General features: G+C 42.1%; 1 protein-coding gene across 1 annotated transcript; it reads right to left on the reverse strand.

Moving 5' to 3' along the window:
• Positions 1-299: 299 nt before the first annotated feature.
• usp31 (ubiquitin specific peptidase 31) lies at positions 300-16,994 on the reverse strand. Its single transcript, XM_069148774.1, has 16 exons — positions 15,777-16,994; positions 15,223-15,357; positions 14,767-14,861; positions 14,580-14,672; positions 13,639-13,774; positions 13,113-13,260; positions 12,824-13,004; positions 12,495-12,606; positions 12,217-12,311; positions 10,837-10,914; positions 9,611-9,740; positions 9,085-9,204; positions 7,736-7,961; positions 7,456-7,614; positions 6,973-7,125; positions 300-6,051 (listed from the first exon to the last, which is right to left on the reverse strand). The coding sequence occupies exons 1-16, from the start codon at positions 16,299-16,301 to the stop codon at positions 4,571-4,573; spliced, it is 3,867 nt and encodes a 1,288-aa protein (XP_069004875.1). The 5' UTR covers positions 16,302-16,994; the 3' UTR covers positions 300-4,570.
• Between the last annotated feature and the right edge of the window lie 1,567 nt (positions 16,995-18,561).

Below are 18,561 nucleotides of genomic sequence, written 5' to 3' on the forward strand. Positions count from 1 at the left end.
ATTTGACCGCATCTTTGATGCAGTTGAGAACATGGCAACAAGGGTTCACAAACTGTTATCACTGAAGTGAACTAATGGAAGGCTTCGTCACAACACGGACATACATACGAGTCTATTTAGTAACCACTATTTAGTAGAGATTATCGCATCCATAGTGTTGTCTCTGCTGGTGTACAACAGTAAATATTAAACAACAAAGACAATAACCCACCGGTTTGGTGGGAGCACCCAGAGAGCACAGATCAGCAGAATTCAAAAATAAAGTGAGGGGGGGGGGGGGGGGGGGGGGGGGGGGGGAACGGTTTAAAAAAAAAAAAACATTAAATGGTAGAATGCTTAAAAGCAATTATGGCATTAAATAGCTTTTCATATAGGTAGGATTTTAATCCCTTAAACTGTACATGAGATATTCTGTATTTTTACGGTTTGTAAATATTGGAATGGTGTGCAAATTAAGCGATGGGATATTACCGGCCATGCTCTGCCATCTACTTTACACAGCTGCAGATTTTTTTTGCATAGTTAATAAAATACATGCATTAGCGTTTTCATGCAATACTGCATTCCTTACATCGTTCTCAGTTTTGTACAAGGACGACAAATTTACAAAACAAATACAGACAATAACTGCGGTGAAGAAAGCTAGGGAGGAAAGTCCATCATGTAAAAGCGGTGATTCGGTTTCTCTTACATGGTACACTGAATTTGACATCTGGTTTCAACTGGTGTGCGTTTCACTGGATACATATCTTTTCCAGTCATCCGAGGCCTTTTGAGGCCTCAAAAGTCGAGCACGACACACTGGGCGACGGGCGCAAAATAATGAAATGATGACTGGGTTATTGCTCAGGGAAAAATAAACTTGAAATCTTTTTTTTTTTATGATTGGAAGCCACTGATTAACAGGTTTCCCATTTTTGCAGCAACTTTATAACAGCTTTGCGAGACTGTACGACACCACCTAACTTCTGCTGGAGGAGCATTAAGAGCCTTGACGTGTACCGGCTTAACCACCAGGTGTCATCTTGACGGACATGTTGCGAAAACCAAACCAGGATGTTGGCAATGTTGTGGTTTTAAAAACGTCTGAGAAGTGGTGAAACAGGCTGCAGCTTTAAGTGTTTAGTTCTGTACATATAAAAAAAAAAAAAAAAAAAAAAACTTTTTTTGTTTGGGGATAATGTGACCTCAAAAGATGACTCATATTTATACATTATTAACAATATATCGTATGACTCAGATTGTCTACCGAACCTCGTTTACGATGCCCTTCAAAAAAAAAAAAAAAAAATAAGAAAGTCAAAAGTGAAGGGGCATCACATCCTAATGCACTCAGTTTGGCTACAAGAATGGATTTAAAAACCCAATAAACGTATTTGTTTTTTTTTTATCTAGCAAGTAGATGAAAGGATAAACAAGTAAGTGTAATGGCATGATCCAGCTGTAGAATACACACAAGCCACCGTAACTTCATTACAGACTTTAAAACAGGAAAACGAGACAGTGAAGGCCAAACGTACATAAAGGTGTCCTGCTTTGATCCAAAGTGCCATGCACAGGTTCCTGATAAGAGTATAACGTGAAGTAGAGGAGAGCAGCTACAGGAGTACCAGCGCAGTTAAACAGCTGTGTGTTATTTCTATGGCCTGTAACAGTTGGGACGATAAACAAAGAGATGTTTGTGCTGAAAGGACATAAAGTGACGAGGACACGGACATAAAAAAAATCTGCATCAGGGAACTCCACATTAACACCTACAGACAGCACGCTATGTTAAGTTGTTTTCATGTACAACGTTGAAAAGGTGCTTAAGGTTTCTTTCTTTTGTCTAAATGTCAGATTTGAGATTCTGGTTTCACTTTTTGGAGAGAAATTTATTAGGAAACTTGGAAAATATGTATTGTTTGCAACGTTTTGTTGTTTTATTGCTGTCAATATTATTAAATCCAAGCCTTCACTTACTGTATCCACCATCGGTGTGAATGTTGAATGGGTGAGTTAAGGACTTGAAACATTGAGTATTATTAGCTCGACCACATTGTGTTTGTCTGTACTTAACAATTCATGCCGAGAAGCAGGTGCTTAAACTAGATCAAATATCGCGCGGTAGGATTTGTTTTGGGGTATTTTACCTGCCGATAGTGCACCGGAAAAAAAAAAACAGCTCGTTGTGACGCGTAATGACGAATACTAATGCAGCGCAGTTACAAAACAAGATGTAACATTCCACTCGCCGTCCAATTTTTTGGAAATGTCACCAGAAAAGAAAACCGCCATCTAATTTTGAAAAGCCTTGCAGGCCATTTAAATAACACACATCGTTGTTTAAACTGAGTGGCAGTTCCTCTGAAACCATCTGAGAACCACTGTAAACCTGATAGATGCTACAGACAAACAGTGAGACAACTAGTGTAGATCTACAACTCAAAGATTATGTCGATGCTTAAAAGTAAAAATGATTTTAAGATTTTGGATCTTAACGGCGTAATAACCACATTCATTCTTCAAAAACATACTCTATGCTGGTATCCAATGCGCGAGTATTGCCGTTACAAGTGGGGCAGTTCTACATTGATAAAGCTGATTGTTGAAAACAAGGCCGGCGAGCTTCATTCATGGCGGCTGTAGTTGATACTATTCTGCCTTTGCTTCTATCGTGTTATTGAAAACCTAATGTGCCATGCAGTGTCTGATAGCGCAGCATACGTCTTGTCCATATTTGGACAACAACTGCTCCAAGAAGACAAGATAAATGTAGGTCTATGCTTCATCAAATGGCTCATTATAGATATTCTGATTCAGGCTGATGAAGAACAAAAATGGCAAAGTATAATATTCTCCAATGAGGTACCACAGGTTATGATAAACACTGTGAATAGGTTTGTATTTCACTGAAGTGTGTGGTCACAGTTCTGAACATCCTCATGTGAAAGTGTGTAAGAAGTGTCAGTGCCAGAGGAGCAGTGGCCTGTTACAGCACCAGGTGTAATAAAGGGGCGACTTCTTACTGTAAAATGACCCCTGAAACATTGAGATGAATGTACCCTTTTACCATTTCAAGTCAAAGGCCCGTTGACTCTACTTTACGATGTGTCTTGAAATTACTAAAATAATTAATTACATAATAGTTACCATAGTACTTTATCTATACAAAGTGCGAACAAAACATTCCTACTCAGTGATGCATACAGTAGAACACTACTATGTTGCCAAAGGCGGTTATCTGTTTCCATGTACAGCATTGAAAGGCGCTTAAGATCATTTTCATCTTGCTCATAAAAGGGAAAAAAAAAAAAAAAAAATGGGTTACATACCATATACTTTCTGTCAATATCTACATGAAGTATATACTAGGATTTTAAAGGGTTTCATTCCAAAACACGCCATCCTATTGGAGGAAGAAGTACTTAACATCAATAAACTTTTAATAAAATACATTTCTATCAAAAAAGTATTCAAAAAAATAAAGTTGTAAAATATTGGAAAACTTTCTCAATTTGTGGACCGAATCGAATGCTTTCTTATTCTGTTCTGTTTTGGTCCAGGCCCTGCCATCATCGGTGTATTTCACAAATTATTCTTTTAGTATTTAGAATGAAGTCGCATTTGTTCCTGCTGCTCTGTATCATACACATAGATACTCTAAAGACATAGTGTGAAATGACTTACGAGTACATAAAGTGTACTTATGTCCACCGCTTTTCACAAAGATAACTTGTCGTAGGACCCTTCTTGACCAATGCGTACAGGTGTATGGAGAAAAGTGAAGTGGAAATTTACCGAGGCTCAAAACAATCAATGAAAACTGCTACGAGCGCTGAGCCGCAAATTATTTGGGAATGAAACTCTTCTGCATCTGTGCGCATGTCTGTGAAAACAACAACTGTGTTTCAGTATTTGTCAGAGGCTAATTTTGATGTTACGGTTCCGTTTTCTTTGCCGTCGAGTTTTAAATGCTTACAGAGTAGCAGCGGGATTCAAGCATCAACAGCCACCGTGTGTCCACTTTAACTGACGAAATGGGAGTCGGTATCAGTTAAAAAAGGATCCTCAAGACGAGGCAAGCTGTGCACTGCTGGTCCATAGTGGGTGAATGTTTCTTAAAGTCTTAACTTTTTTTTTTTTGCTGTTATGTATAAGCTGCTGCATTTTAAATGAACGTGGTTTTTCATTCTTCCGGTGTGTAATTCTGTCGTACAGCCCTTCAGTACAGGCGTTCTGCACATCTGGAAGACGTGGGGGGGACGCCAGCAATCCTGCGCTACGTTTTCTCACATCAAAATCCTGCTTAATGCTCAGAAGTAACAATATGCGCTACAGTGAAAACCAAAACTGGCAGCATACCAAGAAAGTGCTTGGCACCGAGGTAACGACAGCTCGAAATACTTAAAGCCGGCTGCCAATATTCAAATCTCAAAGCAAACATACGCTTCTAATGCCAGCGTACAAAACCGTAACATCAAAAAAAAAAAAAAAAAAACGTGTCTTAAATACATCTGGTGCTCACTGAAACTTAGGCACAAAGTAATTAGCTGCATTATGTTTGTTGAATATGACTACGAGTGATGTATCATTGAGGCCTCTGTGTTGTTCGTGCAGGAGATTGCATGCTTGATGTCAGCTTTCGGGAAGATGCCATCCTTTCAAGAGGCTTCTTCGCGTTTGTGGGAGACTTGCAACTTACTTCAGAAGTGGAAGACTTGGACTTGCCAACGCCCAATAGAGTGCGACTGAGAGAGCTGGGGGGTTTGGAAGACTCCTTTGACTTTGTCTCACCTCCATGAGTCTCCGCAGGGGACTGCGAAGACGGCGCGTCTCCCTTCTTTCCGTTTTCACCGCCGATCTCCTTGGCTTGTCCGTTCTGCTTGCACGTCCTCTCCGAGGCCTTTTTGGCAAGCATGGTGCTTTTTCCTAAATCAGCCGACCGGCGGCTTTCCCTTTGTCGGAGGGCACTCTTGAAGAAGGACAAGCCTTTTTCCTCGGACTTGCTGCCTCGCTGCAGGTCCCGGGTGGACACGCAGGGCGAACGCAGGCTCGTGACAGAAGAGCTGCTGCTGGAACTCCTCAAAAATCTCCTCTCAGGCCGGGCGCTCTCCCCGCTCTTAGAAAGCGAGGAGCGGGCTACCGAGCTGCTTCGGAGGTTGTCGACCAGAGGGCTGGTGTGCATAGAATCTCTGCTGCAGCTCCTTTCTACCAAGCGTTTCCGGCTGCTTGTGGAGCTTTTATCCGAGACGCTGGAGTTCTTCTTTGCGGTTGGTGAAGGAGAAGCCGAGGACTGAGGTGTGGAGCGGACACATGGCTTATGTTGTGGTGTTGACTCCAGAGTCGACTCCTTCGTTTTGGAGGGAGTTCCACTGGGTGTAGAGGTGCTTTTCTTCGCAGTTACACTCTTCTCTTTAGCATTGCTCAGCTTTTTGCCTTTCACAGGTGTGCTGGAAGACGTCTCGGAAGCGGAGGTCTTGCGGGTTGAGCAAAGTCGTTTTTTGGAGGTTTTCTCTGGCTCCACTTTGCTGGAACCCTTCGTGGAGCTCGGGCTTTCCGTTTTTAAGCCGAATCCTCCGATACTACTCTTACGTTTCTGCTCTTTGGAGGGAGTAGCTTGGCTGGGAAGTACGTTTTGGTCTATTGCTGTAATCTGGTTATTGTTTTCAGTTGGCTCGTTTTTGGTGGTGTTCTTTTCCACTGGAGTGGGAGCCCTGCAGTACATCATGTCCATGAACCTTTTATTGTTATCCTGGTCACTGAAGTTGCTCTCCATCATAGACAAGGGGGTCCTGCTGCCGAAGTATCGTTCATGTCTACTGTAGCTGCCAAAACAGGATGTTGAAACCTTGTCATCGCACGCCTCTCCTATCCTCTCCAGAGGAGGGGAGCATCGAGAGTCCAGGGAGAAACGAGAGGGCGAGTTGGATCTCATGTGGAGCTTGGCAGAGAGAGACCAGGAAGGCTTTATCCCACTGTCACTGAAGGCCAGAGGGCTAGCAATGGATGACCTGGAGGACAAGCTCTGACGCTGGATGCTTCTCACAAAAGGCCGCACAGAGAATCCTCCTAAAAACAAGGAAACACGTTTCCTGTTGAAGAACTTTTAACCTAAATAATGAACTCCTCCAAATTACAACAGCGTTAATGCTCATAAAAAAAAAAATAATAAAAAAAAAAACATGCAATGGACTACAAAATAACAACAAAAAACCTGTCATAAGCCTTTTCTAATTATTTTCCACATGCTGGACTTTGCAGATTACAAACGTGCATAATACTGCATGTCGATATAAAAGTTAATTCTCATTTTATGTGTTGGCATTGTTCTGTTGTATTCTGCTGGCGTGTTGATGAACTCTCGCTCCCTGCAAGAGCTGAAAAGCATTTACAGTCTACATTTGCAACAAAACATCGACCCATCTGACATGATCGATGACATCCGAGTGGCTCGACCCACTCAGATGTCTCAGCCATGTCTGTCCTGTCCTTGTGACATTTTCCTTCTAGTAATAAATTGCTTTTGAAAGATAAAGTGAGGGAATTTCAAGACTTCTAGGAAACCTTGACGGTATCTTTTGATTCCAACACTGTCACAGAAGACAGTATTAAGAGTATTAAAGTTATTTGTGTTTCTTATTATAAAAGGTGAAATATGATGAGCCACTGGGATTGAAAATTTGTCTCTTTGAAGCTACTTCCTTTCATCTTTTAATTAATGCCCTGCCATGTTTATATTGTTTTTAACAGTTTTTGGTCTTGTGAATTAAAAAAAAAAAAAAAAAAAAAAACATACAAGTGGATTTACACTCCCATGGTTGTGTTTCTACAAAAGTCAAAATCAAAACCTAACTCTGAACTTTGTGCTTCTGCTGAAACTATGACCCAAAATGTATAATTAACAAGCCAGAGGACAGTAGTTCAAATCTACAACCTGACATATGTAAATTTAAATAAACTAAAAGAAAACAAATAAAAGCACTGTCTCACCGTCATCCTCACTACGCTCTGCTGGGAACTCTACTGACTCAGCTAGTGAAGCCAGAGAAGTTCGTCTGGACGACGCTCCGGAGGCCAAGCTGGCCGGCCTGCTGCCAGGCAGCCTGTTGACCCAGTGATCACACAGGGATGAACTGGTGGAGCCTGTGGAAGAGACCATAAAGATGACATCAGAGCACTGAAACTGTATATTCACAAGGAATTGAATAATTATAAATAGTAAAAAAAAAAAAAAAAAAAAACTTGAATATAACAATTTTAAATGAATCCCAAGCATGTTTTGCTTCATGATGCTCTGTAAAAGAAACGGTTTTCCTATTGGACAAGATATACGCTGAGACTGATATACCTGTCATAGGTCAATATCGGCTGATATACAAAGAATTATGTTAAATAAATGTAAAGTAGTCTTTGACCGTTTTATCGGCATCTTAAATAAAGTAGGCGATAAACAGTAAAAAGATGAAGACTGACCAGCGACAGAGCTGTTGGCCGACCAGGAGGGAATCGCTGTCCTCCTCTGGTAGAACAGTATGTAGGCCGTCTGCTGGCACACGTCATCGTCAGCTACGGGTGAAACCTCGCTGTCGTCAAAGCAGTACCACTGACCATCGATGGAGTTTTTACAATAGGCTGTGAAGACGGAGCGAGGGGAATGAAGGGTTAAAGCGGACAACAAACGCACTAAATTCGTCTTTTATATCCGAATCGTTTACACATACGACATTTAAACCGCTGAAGAGGTTAGCATTACCAGTGTAGTGGCCTCCGTGCATGTTCCCATGATGGTTGCAAACAGCATACAGGTCATACAGGTAGTCATCGGGGTTTCTTCCAAGGCCATAGGACCGTCTCCAGGGCGACCAGTGGGACGGTAAACTCCAGCTGCTCTGGCTTCTCTTGACCACGTGAGGAGCCATGTCCATCCCCATCAGCGGGAACCTCACCATGTTCTGCATCTTCACCCTCCGGTCCCCCTCCTGAAGCCCAGACACAGACGACGGTTAGATTTGTACAGGCTTGTTTTTAATCTCGGTGTTTCTCCCTCCAAACAGAGCTTTGAAAAAAAAAAAAAAGAAAAAAAAAAAAAAAAAGACAGCCTCCAGAGTGTGCAAATGTTGATGTTTACGGACAATTATTTCAATAAGGATTTTAGCGGTGCGGGGAGGACTGGTTAAAATGTACGTGTGAATGTGTTTATCAGCTGCAATTAAAGCAAAAATAATTTTATTTGTCCATGTTTCTTCAGTTGACAACAGAAAGAGAAATGTTAGAATATAAGAAAAAGTACACAGTGCATGGAGTTGCAATGAAAGGCAGAGAGCAGGAGGACATTAAGAGGAGGTGTAATGTGTGTATCACAGCAACAGATTTAAGAAAATGATTCTCCTTGATCATAGCACAATATTTTCATCAACCTGCTTCTATTAAGACCAGGATATAATGATATTGTGAGATGGCTGTCATCACTGGATATTACTTTTGATGTGCAGTTTTGCAACTCAGGACAAAGAGAAAGAGATTTAGCCATTGTTATGTTGTTCAGAGGTTTCACTGTGAAGAAAAGTCCTTATAACAATGACCTGGAAACGTTAACATGGATGCAAATCGCTGTCACACAAAAACAACATCAGGTGGCTTCAGGTAATCTCAGAAATTAAATTGACAAAATTGTACCTTGACAAAATGCATTTTGTCAAGGTACAATTTTGTCAATTTAATGCATTTTGTCAGGGTACAATCATTCCTGTATAAAGTTCGCCAAAATAAACCGTTCTACAACTAATACGGAAATCAGGAACTATGTCATTAAAGAACAGAAAAAACAAGTTTACAAATATAACCAAATATTTACATGGTTGCTTGGTTACCAGAGTCAAGGAACACATTTTAGTCAGCACCAAATAAAAAAAAACATTACGATTTGATACCCAGCATTTCTCCTAACGACAAGATGCTCAGAGTACCAACATGAAGTCCAAAACACATCAAAAGATAAACAACACAGTGCAAATAACACAAACTCTTCTTGCTCTTGAGAACCACAAAGCTATGTTTGACTTCACATTTTTCATTTAAAAGTGTCTACATGCGCTAAAGTACCTGTCTGAACCGCTTGAGATGCAGTATGAGCACATCCGGCAGCGTCCACAGGCTGAGCTTAATGCGGCCCTGCTGCAGCTGCTTGCAGTGGGGACAGCGCCAGGCATCGTCCGGGGCCAGCTGAAACACACACAGCCCGAGGAGCAGCCATCAATAACAAGCTCCGACCACACTGCTTATAAAAGAGGCCTCACGCAGGATGAGGCCCTCACTTTTCTCTCCATTCTCCTCCAGAGCCGTTGCAGGCGAGTTGAACCCAAACGTGCATGTAGGTTTTGCTTCTAGCTTATTCCAAGCATGGCATTCAGAGTCAAATAGACAGTAAAACCACAGCAAACTTTTTGAGAAGAAGAAGAAGAAGAAGAAGAAACCAGAGGGGAAGAGACAAATATGATCCTACACTTTAAAACACACTCACCACTGACATGTGCCAAGGCAAAGCTATGATTTCTTTTCTCATGTCAAACTACTGACAGCACGGTAATCGACTGGGTGCTTGTGCATGCGAGCAGCAGCCATGCGTTACCTGCTCCTCCTTCGTGTAGAGCTGAAAGCACTGAGCGAGGGTGCAGGCCTGCGGCTGATGATGTTGTTCCCGGTGCAGATAGACGCTCTCGGCATCGGGAATATACTCCTCCTCAGTGTGTCCAAACAGACTGTGGGCACACGAGGAACAGACGTCCATTCACTGAGCAGCATGTGAGGGTCATGTGATCGGCCTCGACATCGCAGTCAAACTGTGTGTCCAAGTATTTCATTGCAAGACGGTTCACTGAATTGTTTAACATGTCACAGGAGCGCAGTTTGTCCTTACGTTACAGGTTCATACCCAGCAGGGCAGCAGCATCACCGAAGACTTTCAGCTGCTTGACAATCAGCATCCCCCCCCCCCCCAAAAAAAAAAAAAAAAGGAACTACACGAGAACTTGAGCGGCTCCATTCAAAACCAGCAGCATCAACAGCAAAGTACCAAAATGAAACACTGAGTCAATGAGCTTCTGATGAAGATGTGACTCCAGTTCAACCAGCAGAGGCGTTGTGCGTTAACCACACAACATAGTATTCGGCTTCAGGCAAGAAAATAGGAGCAGACATGTCTGATTGTGTAGGTGGAGCCTCAGACCGTGTGTTTACTCGGTTTAAAACCACAACCGTTTCAAATAAAGCAAGGCTTTATAAGGGATCACGAGAGTTTGTTTTTTCGAAGCAAATAGTGTGAAGGAAGCAGGAAGCAGTTAAGGAAAAATGTTGAGAGGTGCCCACAGAGGACTCGAGGGCCCACAGAGTCTTGTAAAGTATCCTATAAAATAGCCTTTGTTAAGTTTAACAAGTCAAGTCAGTTGAACCAAAGTGGCGTTCAACATCAAGACAGAATTAAGACAATCAGATACACAGTCTTTTCAGAAATCCTGCACAAAGTAATGACCTTCTGTCACCGTCAGTTTGATTAAAGATTCTGACTCGCATTCAACATCAAAACTATAACCAACACTTACAGGTCATGTCTATAAGGTTGTTCTTAAAAATGAACAGTTTGACTTATCTTCTGTCCACCAAAAGTGTAATGAAATGTCATTTGGTGAATGTTTTCTGCCAGTTTTGCAACAAAGTGCAACATTTTGAAAACGTCACGGTATTGATCCCAGTGAAGCAAACAAATGTCAAAACATTCAATTCTGCGCAGAACAAAAATACTGCAGACAAATCAGACTGACCACAGAAGCAAATTTTTTTTTTTTTTTTTACACTCACTAGTCCTTGGTCTCTTTGTCCCACTCGACCACAATCTTCACATGGGGCGGGCCCCCTTGTCCACAGGACTTGTATGATCTGCAGTGAAAACAATATCAGTGAGAAATAACAAAAGTCATTTAGACAGGTGTCACATCATCTCAATTAAAATACGTGTAATTTAAAAGTGTGAAGGACATTTCTTTCAATGGTGGTTTAATCCATTGTGACATTGTGACAAAAGCATTTACACAGAACAAGATGACACACCCTTAGTCATGACAGCACTTCAATCAATCACATTAACAACAAAAACAACCTTGATTCACTTTGATTTATGCACCTTTTACAGACCAGCAATGTTGTGACTTGGTTTTTATCACTGCGAAAGTCAAACTGGCATTTTAACAAACAATCAAAATCCTGTTGGGGCATGCCCCTCGACTCGTGTGTGAGAGGAGTGGAGCTGATGTGGAGAGGCAAGATTAAAGCAGAGGACTGGTGTAGTTTTGACCTTCGTGTACAGCTATACAGTGTTTGCTTTGATTTCAAACCATCTCACTGTCACCTTTTACGTACATTAATGCTGAGAAAACACGTATACATGAATAAAACCAGGCATGGGTAATCGACCCTTTCTAAAATGCTGTGTAAGTCTGTTTAAAGTGCAACATGGTAAAATTCCTTCGAAAGGTGAAGAGATCTCACGTCAATGCGCAAACTAAAATTGGCTTTAGATGAGTAAAACAGTATTTTTCATCGACTGGGTATGTAACATTATAAATAGTTTTTACCATCTCATCATTAATGGCACAAGAAGTTACTGTGATTTACTAAAGCATCCACTGTTTACACATATGCATGCTTAGTTAATGTCAAGTATAAATTTTATTTTCTAGGAGACACACCGCCCGCGTGGTGTCTCGAGTTTCATTTTTGGCACCTATGTTAACACATTAGAACAGCCACACAGCCCACCTGACACGTCACGTCACGCCTCGCGTGTGTGTTGCATCATCTAGAGAATAGACCCGCGGCCTGTTTTTCACACACACACGGTTCCCAGCGAAGATATCCAGGGAAAAGATCCGTGATCACTTCTGCTCTATATAGATGTGAAGCAGAATCCCAGTGTAGGTTCTAATTATATCATGGTGACAATTTAACAGGTGAAGGGCAGCGCTCTCTCGCCCTCTCTATCTCTCCTCTGTGTGTGTGTGTGTGTGTGTGTGTGTGTGTGTGTGTGTGTGTGTGTGTGTGTGTGTGTGTGTGTGTGTGTGTCTCGGTATCTGTGTATCTCGCTCTGAACGAGGGTAAACAAAAAAATCATGTGCATTCTTTTTGGTTACGACTCTTCACTTGTCGGTCGTCAAACACAGATGACCAATGTTAAATACTGACCTCTCCACAGTTGGGTGACACAGTGGTCGCTCATCTTGGGGAAGGAGGTAGGTGATACCAACTACGCCAACCACCCGAAGACTGAAAGGTCCAACCTACACAGAGAGAGAGAGAGTCAATACATCAATTTCCAATGTAACTAAATTCACTTCATTGTCTTTTTAAATAGAAGCATTAATCCATCCTATCATAAACCTGCTGAATTTGCTCGAGGTCATTTATTCACCTTTACATAACCGACTAACTATATGAGGCGGACTTAATGTTCCTCTTCCTACCTGAATGTAGACCCCAGGCCTCAAAAGATGACGCATTTTCTCCAGGATCTCTTTTTGTAGAGCGTCCCAGGTCACAGTGCGCTCCATGTACAGTACAAAAGGTAGGCCAAACCTTCAAACAAAAAACAAAAAATGCATGCATAGCTTCAGTTAGCTGCTGTCAGTTTCTCTAAGAGGCCAATAATCTGTTAACCTATTATTAGGGAACTGGCAAAGACGAACTACGTGTCATGACAATACCCAGTCTTTATGATAGCAGGGCATGTATTATGTGGTCATAAAAATAAAAAAAAAAGACACGTTAGAATCACACAACATAAAATTAGTACCTCTTTCCTTGGTGGCCACTGCAGGCCCTGTTGCACACCAGAAGGATAATTTTTTCTGGTCCCAGGTTTTTATTGGGTGATGCTGTTACAGGCGTCATGGCTCCCTGCATGAAAGACGGAGTCCTGCTGATCTCTGTCCCATACTTCAAGTTGTTATGATTCAGGTTTGCCAGAAGACTTCCTGTGACAGAGACAAAGGCACAGCTTAATATCCCCCCCGTTTGTTAATGCAAGAGTGAAAAAGGCAGAATATAATATGCAAGATTAAAAAATATAACATTTGAGTTACCTCTTTTTGTGCGTATGTTTTCCAGTTTGAAGGTCTCTGGTGTCTCAAAGGCAAAGATTGAGTCGCTCTCTTGAATTATGTCAAGGTCATCATCGTCATCGCAAAATGATCGATGAAAGCCGTCGTAGTACATTTCGGTCAAAACAAACTAAAAGAGGAATAAAAAGAGAGTATATGTAAAAATGTGAATGAGCACTTGAAGTATGTTGTTTTTTTATTATTATTATTATTATTGTTACTCCAAAAGCAATACAGTCATCTCAAAAACACGCATTGTGCTGCCCTAGCTGTCATTTACTTTTACTCTCGAGGCAATTTTCATCAATGTTGACACTGAGCTGTAGTAGCACTGAGGACACACATGTTCGAATTATACATTACTCTCCAATTGCGTCTTTGTAATCCCCGGGTTTATAACAAACTTCAGCTCAGAGGTAGAAGCGGCTTTGCGAGCGCTGAGCTGACACCCTGTGACTGTAACATAGCCTCACTGTGTCAAGACTCTGAAAAGAGACCGGAATAGCACCTGGTCCATGGGGATCTTGGTCTCACGTGACACAGCATCTCTGAGGCGATAGACAGTGCTGTTGAGAGGAACAGCAACTCCGATCCTCATGCAGTGAGAGTACTTGCCCTGGTAGACCACCGTCACATACAGTGGCCTGACAAAAAGGAGGCAACATGAATTAAAAAAAACACTTAGTTAACTAAGAAGGGCGATACAGCACATCTCAGTACCAAAATAGACAGACACAAAAAGTCAAACAAAATCATATTTCGTATTTTGTTTAAAATCCTTTGCAGTCAATGAGTTCCTGAAGTATTCTACCTTTAGACGCTTTGTAGTTTCCCTGCTGACACTTTTCTCCTTCCATCATTTTGATCTAGGTTTATTTTTGCTTCACGAGTCCCCTGAACTTTGTTACACAACTCTGGCAGTTTATTTTTGTGTGTTTTTCCAAACTGCATGTTAGCCTTTCTGTTTTAAAGGCTTAACAGGTGTTTTTTTTTCATTTGTTGTGAATCATGTCAGGTTCACTATATCACTGAGGGGAGGATTACTGACCTTCTTCTTTCAGCCCTGAATCACCAAGCTTGTTTTGATTTGAAACTCAAAGCACATACTACTTCCACACCTGTTTTCTGCTCCCGCACCTTCAACCCCACCTCCTCCCCCGACCCACCCACATACACCCCTGCCAAAGCAAGTTGCATTCTTTGCTCTGCAGCTGCAGCCACAGCCCTCCCTCCCCCCCTCCCACACACACACACAGATATTTTCTTAATATCCTCGAAACCTTTCAGCCCACACACTCAGTTTGACCTTTAATGAAAGGTGTGATCACCTTGAAGACCTTAAATACAATGTGTTTGTAGGGGGGGGGGGAAACAAACAATAATTAGTCATGAACATGTAAAATCCTGAACTGTTCGCATCCTGTAGCAGAACTCAGGACAGAAACTCACCGTGTGTGTGGCAGCGGGATCGGTAAGGAGATGCAAAGGAAGGGGTCAAACGTATTGCTCTGCTTTTGGCAATGTGGGCAGGTAAGAGAAGACCTGTTGGGGAAAATATTACATCTCTTAATATGGCGGAGAGATAATGTGGCCGCACTGTCAGAACACAGAGCTTCAACTGGACTGAGCCTCCTACCTGTACTGAGCCTGAAACAGTTCTTGTACAAACGACCCAGCAGAGAGGGGAGGAGATGGCCCCTCTATGCTTTGGTCATCTTCTTCAATAGGTGGCTGAACAAACACAAACAGGTTTTATTAATCTGACTTGTACGCAACAAATAATACTGGTCTATCAGGGTTCATAAGCCATATAGCCTTCACACACTCTGTTATTGATCAGTTCCAGGGAAACAAGACCAGGCAAGTTTGGCTTAGTCAGACTGTGAATGCAGCACATTTGCGAGACACACAAGGCGACCAGAAAACTTCAAACACTTTTAAGATATTACAAAAAAAAAAATGTAACAAAGCAGCTTTGGAATAAAATTGCCGTAGAGTGTATGACAGGGAACCTTCAGGAGTGTATTGGTAGGCTACATGCATTCAGTGCATTTAAAAAAAAAAAAAAAACACCAGTATCCTGGAGATTCACCTTTATAGCAGGCCTGCAGTTGGGATTCACTGTGTTGAGGTCTTCGTGCACTCGGTCCAGCAGCCACAGAAGAAACTCTTGAGCATCGTGCTGAGCGTTCCCTTTGAACTGAGTGGCATTTTTAGACACAGCATTCTGCAACGAACGGCATGAAAGAAGTACCGAAAGTTACAACGGGTGACCTCGTATCTCGGCACCGTTTATACTTACAGCAGCCTAAATTTGTGGATCATGAAGTGAAATATTTGTCAGTTAAATTTTGAACACAATTCTCAAATAGTTTCTATTATGCACATATTTCTTAAATAAAAAAAAAAAACCTGCAACAAAATGCAAAGCTTTATACACCTGCTGGATTGATCATTTTCTTCATGAAATGTTTTATCTCAAGTAGTATGACTAGACCACTTTTTTTTTTTTCTTTTTTGCAGGTTTACAGCATGTGGAAATAGATATCCTCGAGGAACATGATGATTGATTACAAAACTACAATCTCAGTCACCTCAATACCCTGGTGTTGTGACATTATCTGCTTCATTGCAGTCGGTCTTTACCTTGAAGTCCCTGCTATGCTGGGGGGTGTACTCAAACGTCCACAGAGCCCGCACAAGTCCCGACAGCTGCTCCGTGACTTCTGCTTTGCCCAGAGGACCCTTCGGCAAACGCAGACCGTTCGTCTTCGGTCTGTCCTCGTCCAGCTCGTCCTCGCCTTTGTAGTGCTCCAAAACGAGGTACTCGGCGAAGAGTTCAGTGTTACTGAGGCACTGCAGAATGGCGTTCATGAAGCAGGTATTCCCGTGGTTTTTCAGACCCGACACCCCGGGGACCCTCTCCCCGGACAGGAAGCCCGCCAGGTCCCCGTCCTCCATGGGCACATCTTTACTCCCGGACTTAAAAGTGGAAAACCCGCCATCGTCCTTGTCGTCGTCGGACTGTACCTCGGATCCAAAGTGTGACAACGCGGTCAGCGTCCTCAGGACTCTGCTCATAAAACTGCCCACCGAGCGCACGGAGCCTCGTCTGAACAGCTTCTTGCTGAAGCTCGACTTCTTGTCCTTGGTTGCGGCTTTGCAAGACATAATGTCCCGTCCCCCCCGTCCCCGCTCTTTCACAGACGTTCAACTTAAGACAGATGTCGAGCAGGAGTCATCATCTCGCTTGGCTGTCTGCTGCTCCATCTCAAAACGTGAAGACAGCTCTCAAACGGCCGGCTGCTGGTTAAAAGCGTGTCTGCAGCGTTTTCGGCGTGAACCTCAGGCAGTCGTAACATTTGGAGTCGTCTCTCTCCAAAAGCACGCGTCGGTCAATCTTTTCATTTCACTTCTTTTTTTCTTTTTTTTCCAAAATAACGTCGGCGCATCGGGCATCACAAACCCTGCTCACAAACGACCGGCTAAGGCCTTTTAACATAAACATTGCTCCCGGTTGGTCATTCACGCCTTCACAGTCACCTCGGTTTTTGCGTTTGTTTTTGCTGCCCCGCAGCGATGAATCGACATCGGTTGTGCTGGAGTGGAGAAAAAAAAAAAAAAAACAGCAGCGTTGACTAATTTAGCTAACGTTTAGCGCCAGCTACAATAACAACAAGAGCAACAGAAACAGCGACAGGGCCTTTTCGGCCGAGATGTCGAAGCCCAACAGGACCCGGGCGTCCGCCATGGTATGCAGGCAATGGCGTTCAAAAAACAGAGCGAGTCCCAAATTAGTTTAACCTCACATTTCTAGCGCATTTGGAGGCACGTTCGGGCTAAGCTACCAAAACAGCAGGATCGTTTTACTTCTCCCTCTTCTTCTGGTTGCGAGTGAGAATCAGATAAGCTTGTTTTTACAGCTACAGCGACGCCCCCCTACTGGACTGGAGGTGGAACAGCAGTCTTGACTTCTTTTACTACACCCAGGTGTTTTGATTATCAATAAATCAATTTAATGTGAGGTTCAAAAAAAAAAAAAAAAAAAATAAAGTTTTTTTTTTTTTTTATGAGCTATATTTCTGTAAGAAAGGAAATGTGCAGATTTGTTCCCCAGCTAGTGACGACAATCTGGATAACAATATATCCACAATAATCCGAATAAATTTGCATATGTGTGTGTGTGTGTGTGTGTGTGTGTGTGTGTGTGTGTGTGTGTGTGTGTGTGTGTGTGTGTATTTATTCATTGCTCTTATTTTTTTCTAAAACAATAATTTGTATCTATTTTATTTCTTATATTTTATACGTAATTGTAATTTTTTTTTTTTTCATATCGTGTGCACCTTTTTCTTTTCTATGCTGCTGTGACGACTAAATTTCCCCACTGTGGGATTAATAAAGTCTAAATCTAAATCTAATCTTAATCTAATCTTAATCTGTTCTCCATGCAGATAGACACAGCAAAGGCAGTCCTTCAGGTGTATTAATGATGGCTGTATTCCACTTAGTGTAGGTTCTCTTAATTTGCATGCAGTTCACTGTAACACAATGTAACCGAGTCATCATTAATGCTATAATTCTTCCTGTGACAAATGAAAAAGGCCTTGAATTTTTTTTTTTACAATTCGAGTAGGCTTGCTTTTTCCTTTGCATTACCTGTCAATTGATGACTGTTTGCATATATGTGCTTAAATGGAGCAGCTCATCTATCTGACCTGATGCACCCCTCCTTTGCTCAGCTTTATTATACCAGCAGCTTTTAGCTGTTCTTAGAGCAAGAGTGGCTCGAGCTGACCAGGCTTTATTAGGCTCTCACTATTCCTGTGAGCCTTCCTTTGTGTGATGTTTGCTGTATTTACGCTTGAGATGAAGCAGACATTTGTCTGACTGTCCTCAGCATTTGTGATTTATCTCTAATTTCAACCTGTATTGCGTCCAGTAAATACACCACAGATTTAAAGTGCCCCTTCCTGCTCCATATAAAAAATTTTAGGACATTTGATTCTGCTTTTCACAGATAGGCTGCACACTCGTAGTCTAATACAGCCCCACAGTGACAGAAGCAGGTGTGATCGGCCTTGAGAAAACAGCAGATATCACCTTTGTGATATCCGCTTGTGTTTTGAATGAGGTGATAAGATGCTCAGTCGAGAAGTTTACAAGACACCATCGTTTTTGACTGTTCATCAGTTCACTGTCCTGCCTGAGGGAGGCACAACAAGCACGGGAAAAGAACAATAGAGAGAAAGAGGTTGTGTCCATATCTGAAAATACATGACTTAAATGTGTCTAATCATACCATAATTATTAATGTTGTGGTCTGCAGTTATGCCACAGAACAGACAGTGATTTGTGCATTGTTATTTATGCACAGGTTTGTTGTTGTGTATTATCCTGCATATTTTTGAAAACGTGATGAGGCAACGTTCTC

Source organism: Embiotoca jacksoni, unplaced genomic scaffold (assembly GCF_022577435.1).
Source record: "Embiotoca jacksoni isolate LCO1_2020_lvr unplaced genomic scaffold, fEmbJac1.0.p SCAF_15, whole genome shotgun sequence".
Classification (NCBI taxonomy): Eukaryota; Metazoa; Chordata; class Actinopteri; family Embiotocidae; genus Embiotoca; species Embiotoca jacksoni.

Coding starts and splice junctions, on each gene's coding strand:
- usp31 (XM_069148774.1), bottom strand. CDS start 16,301: ATGTCTTGCAAAGCCGCAACCAAGGACAAGAAGTCGAGCTTCAGCAAG. Junction 13,261..13,638: donor CCAAGATCCCCATGGACCAG/GTGCTATTCCGG, acceptor TTCCTCTTTTAG/TTTGTTTTGACCGAAATGTA. Junction 9,741..10,836: donor GACAAAGAGACCAAGGACTA/GTGAGTGTAAAA, acceptor GTGTGCCCACAG/TCTGTTTGGACACACTGAGG.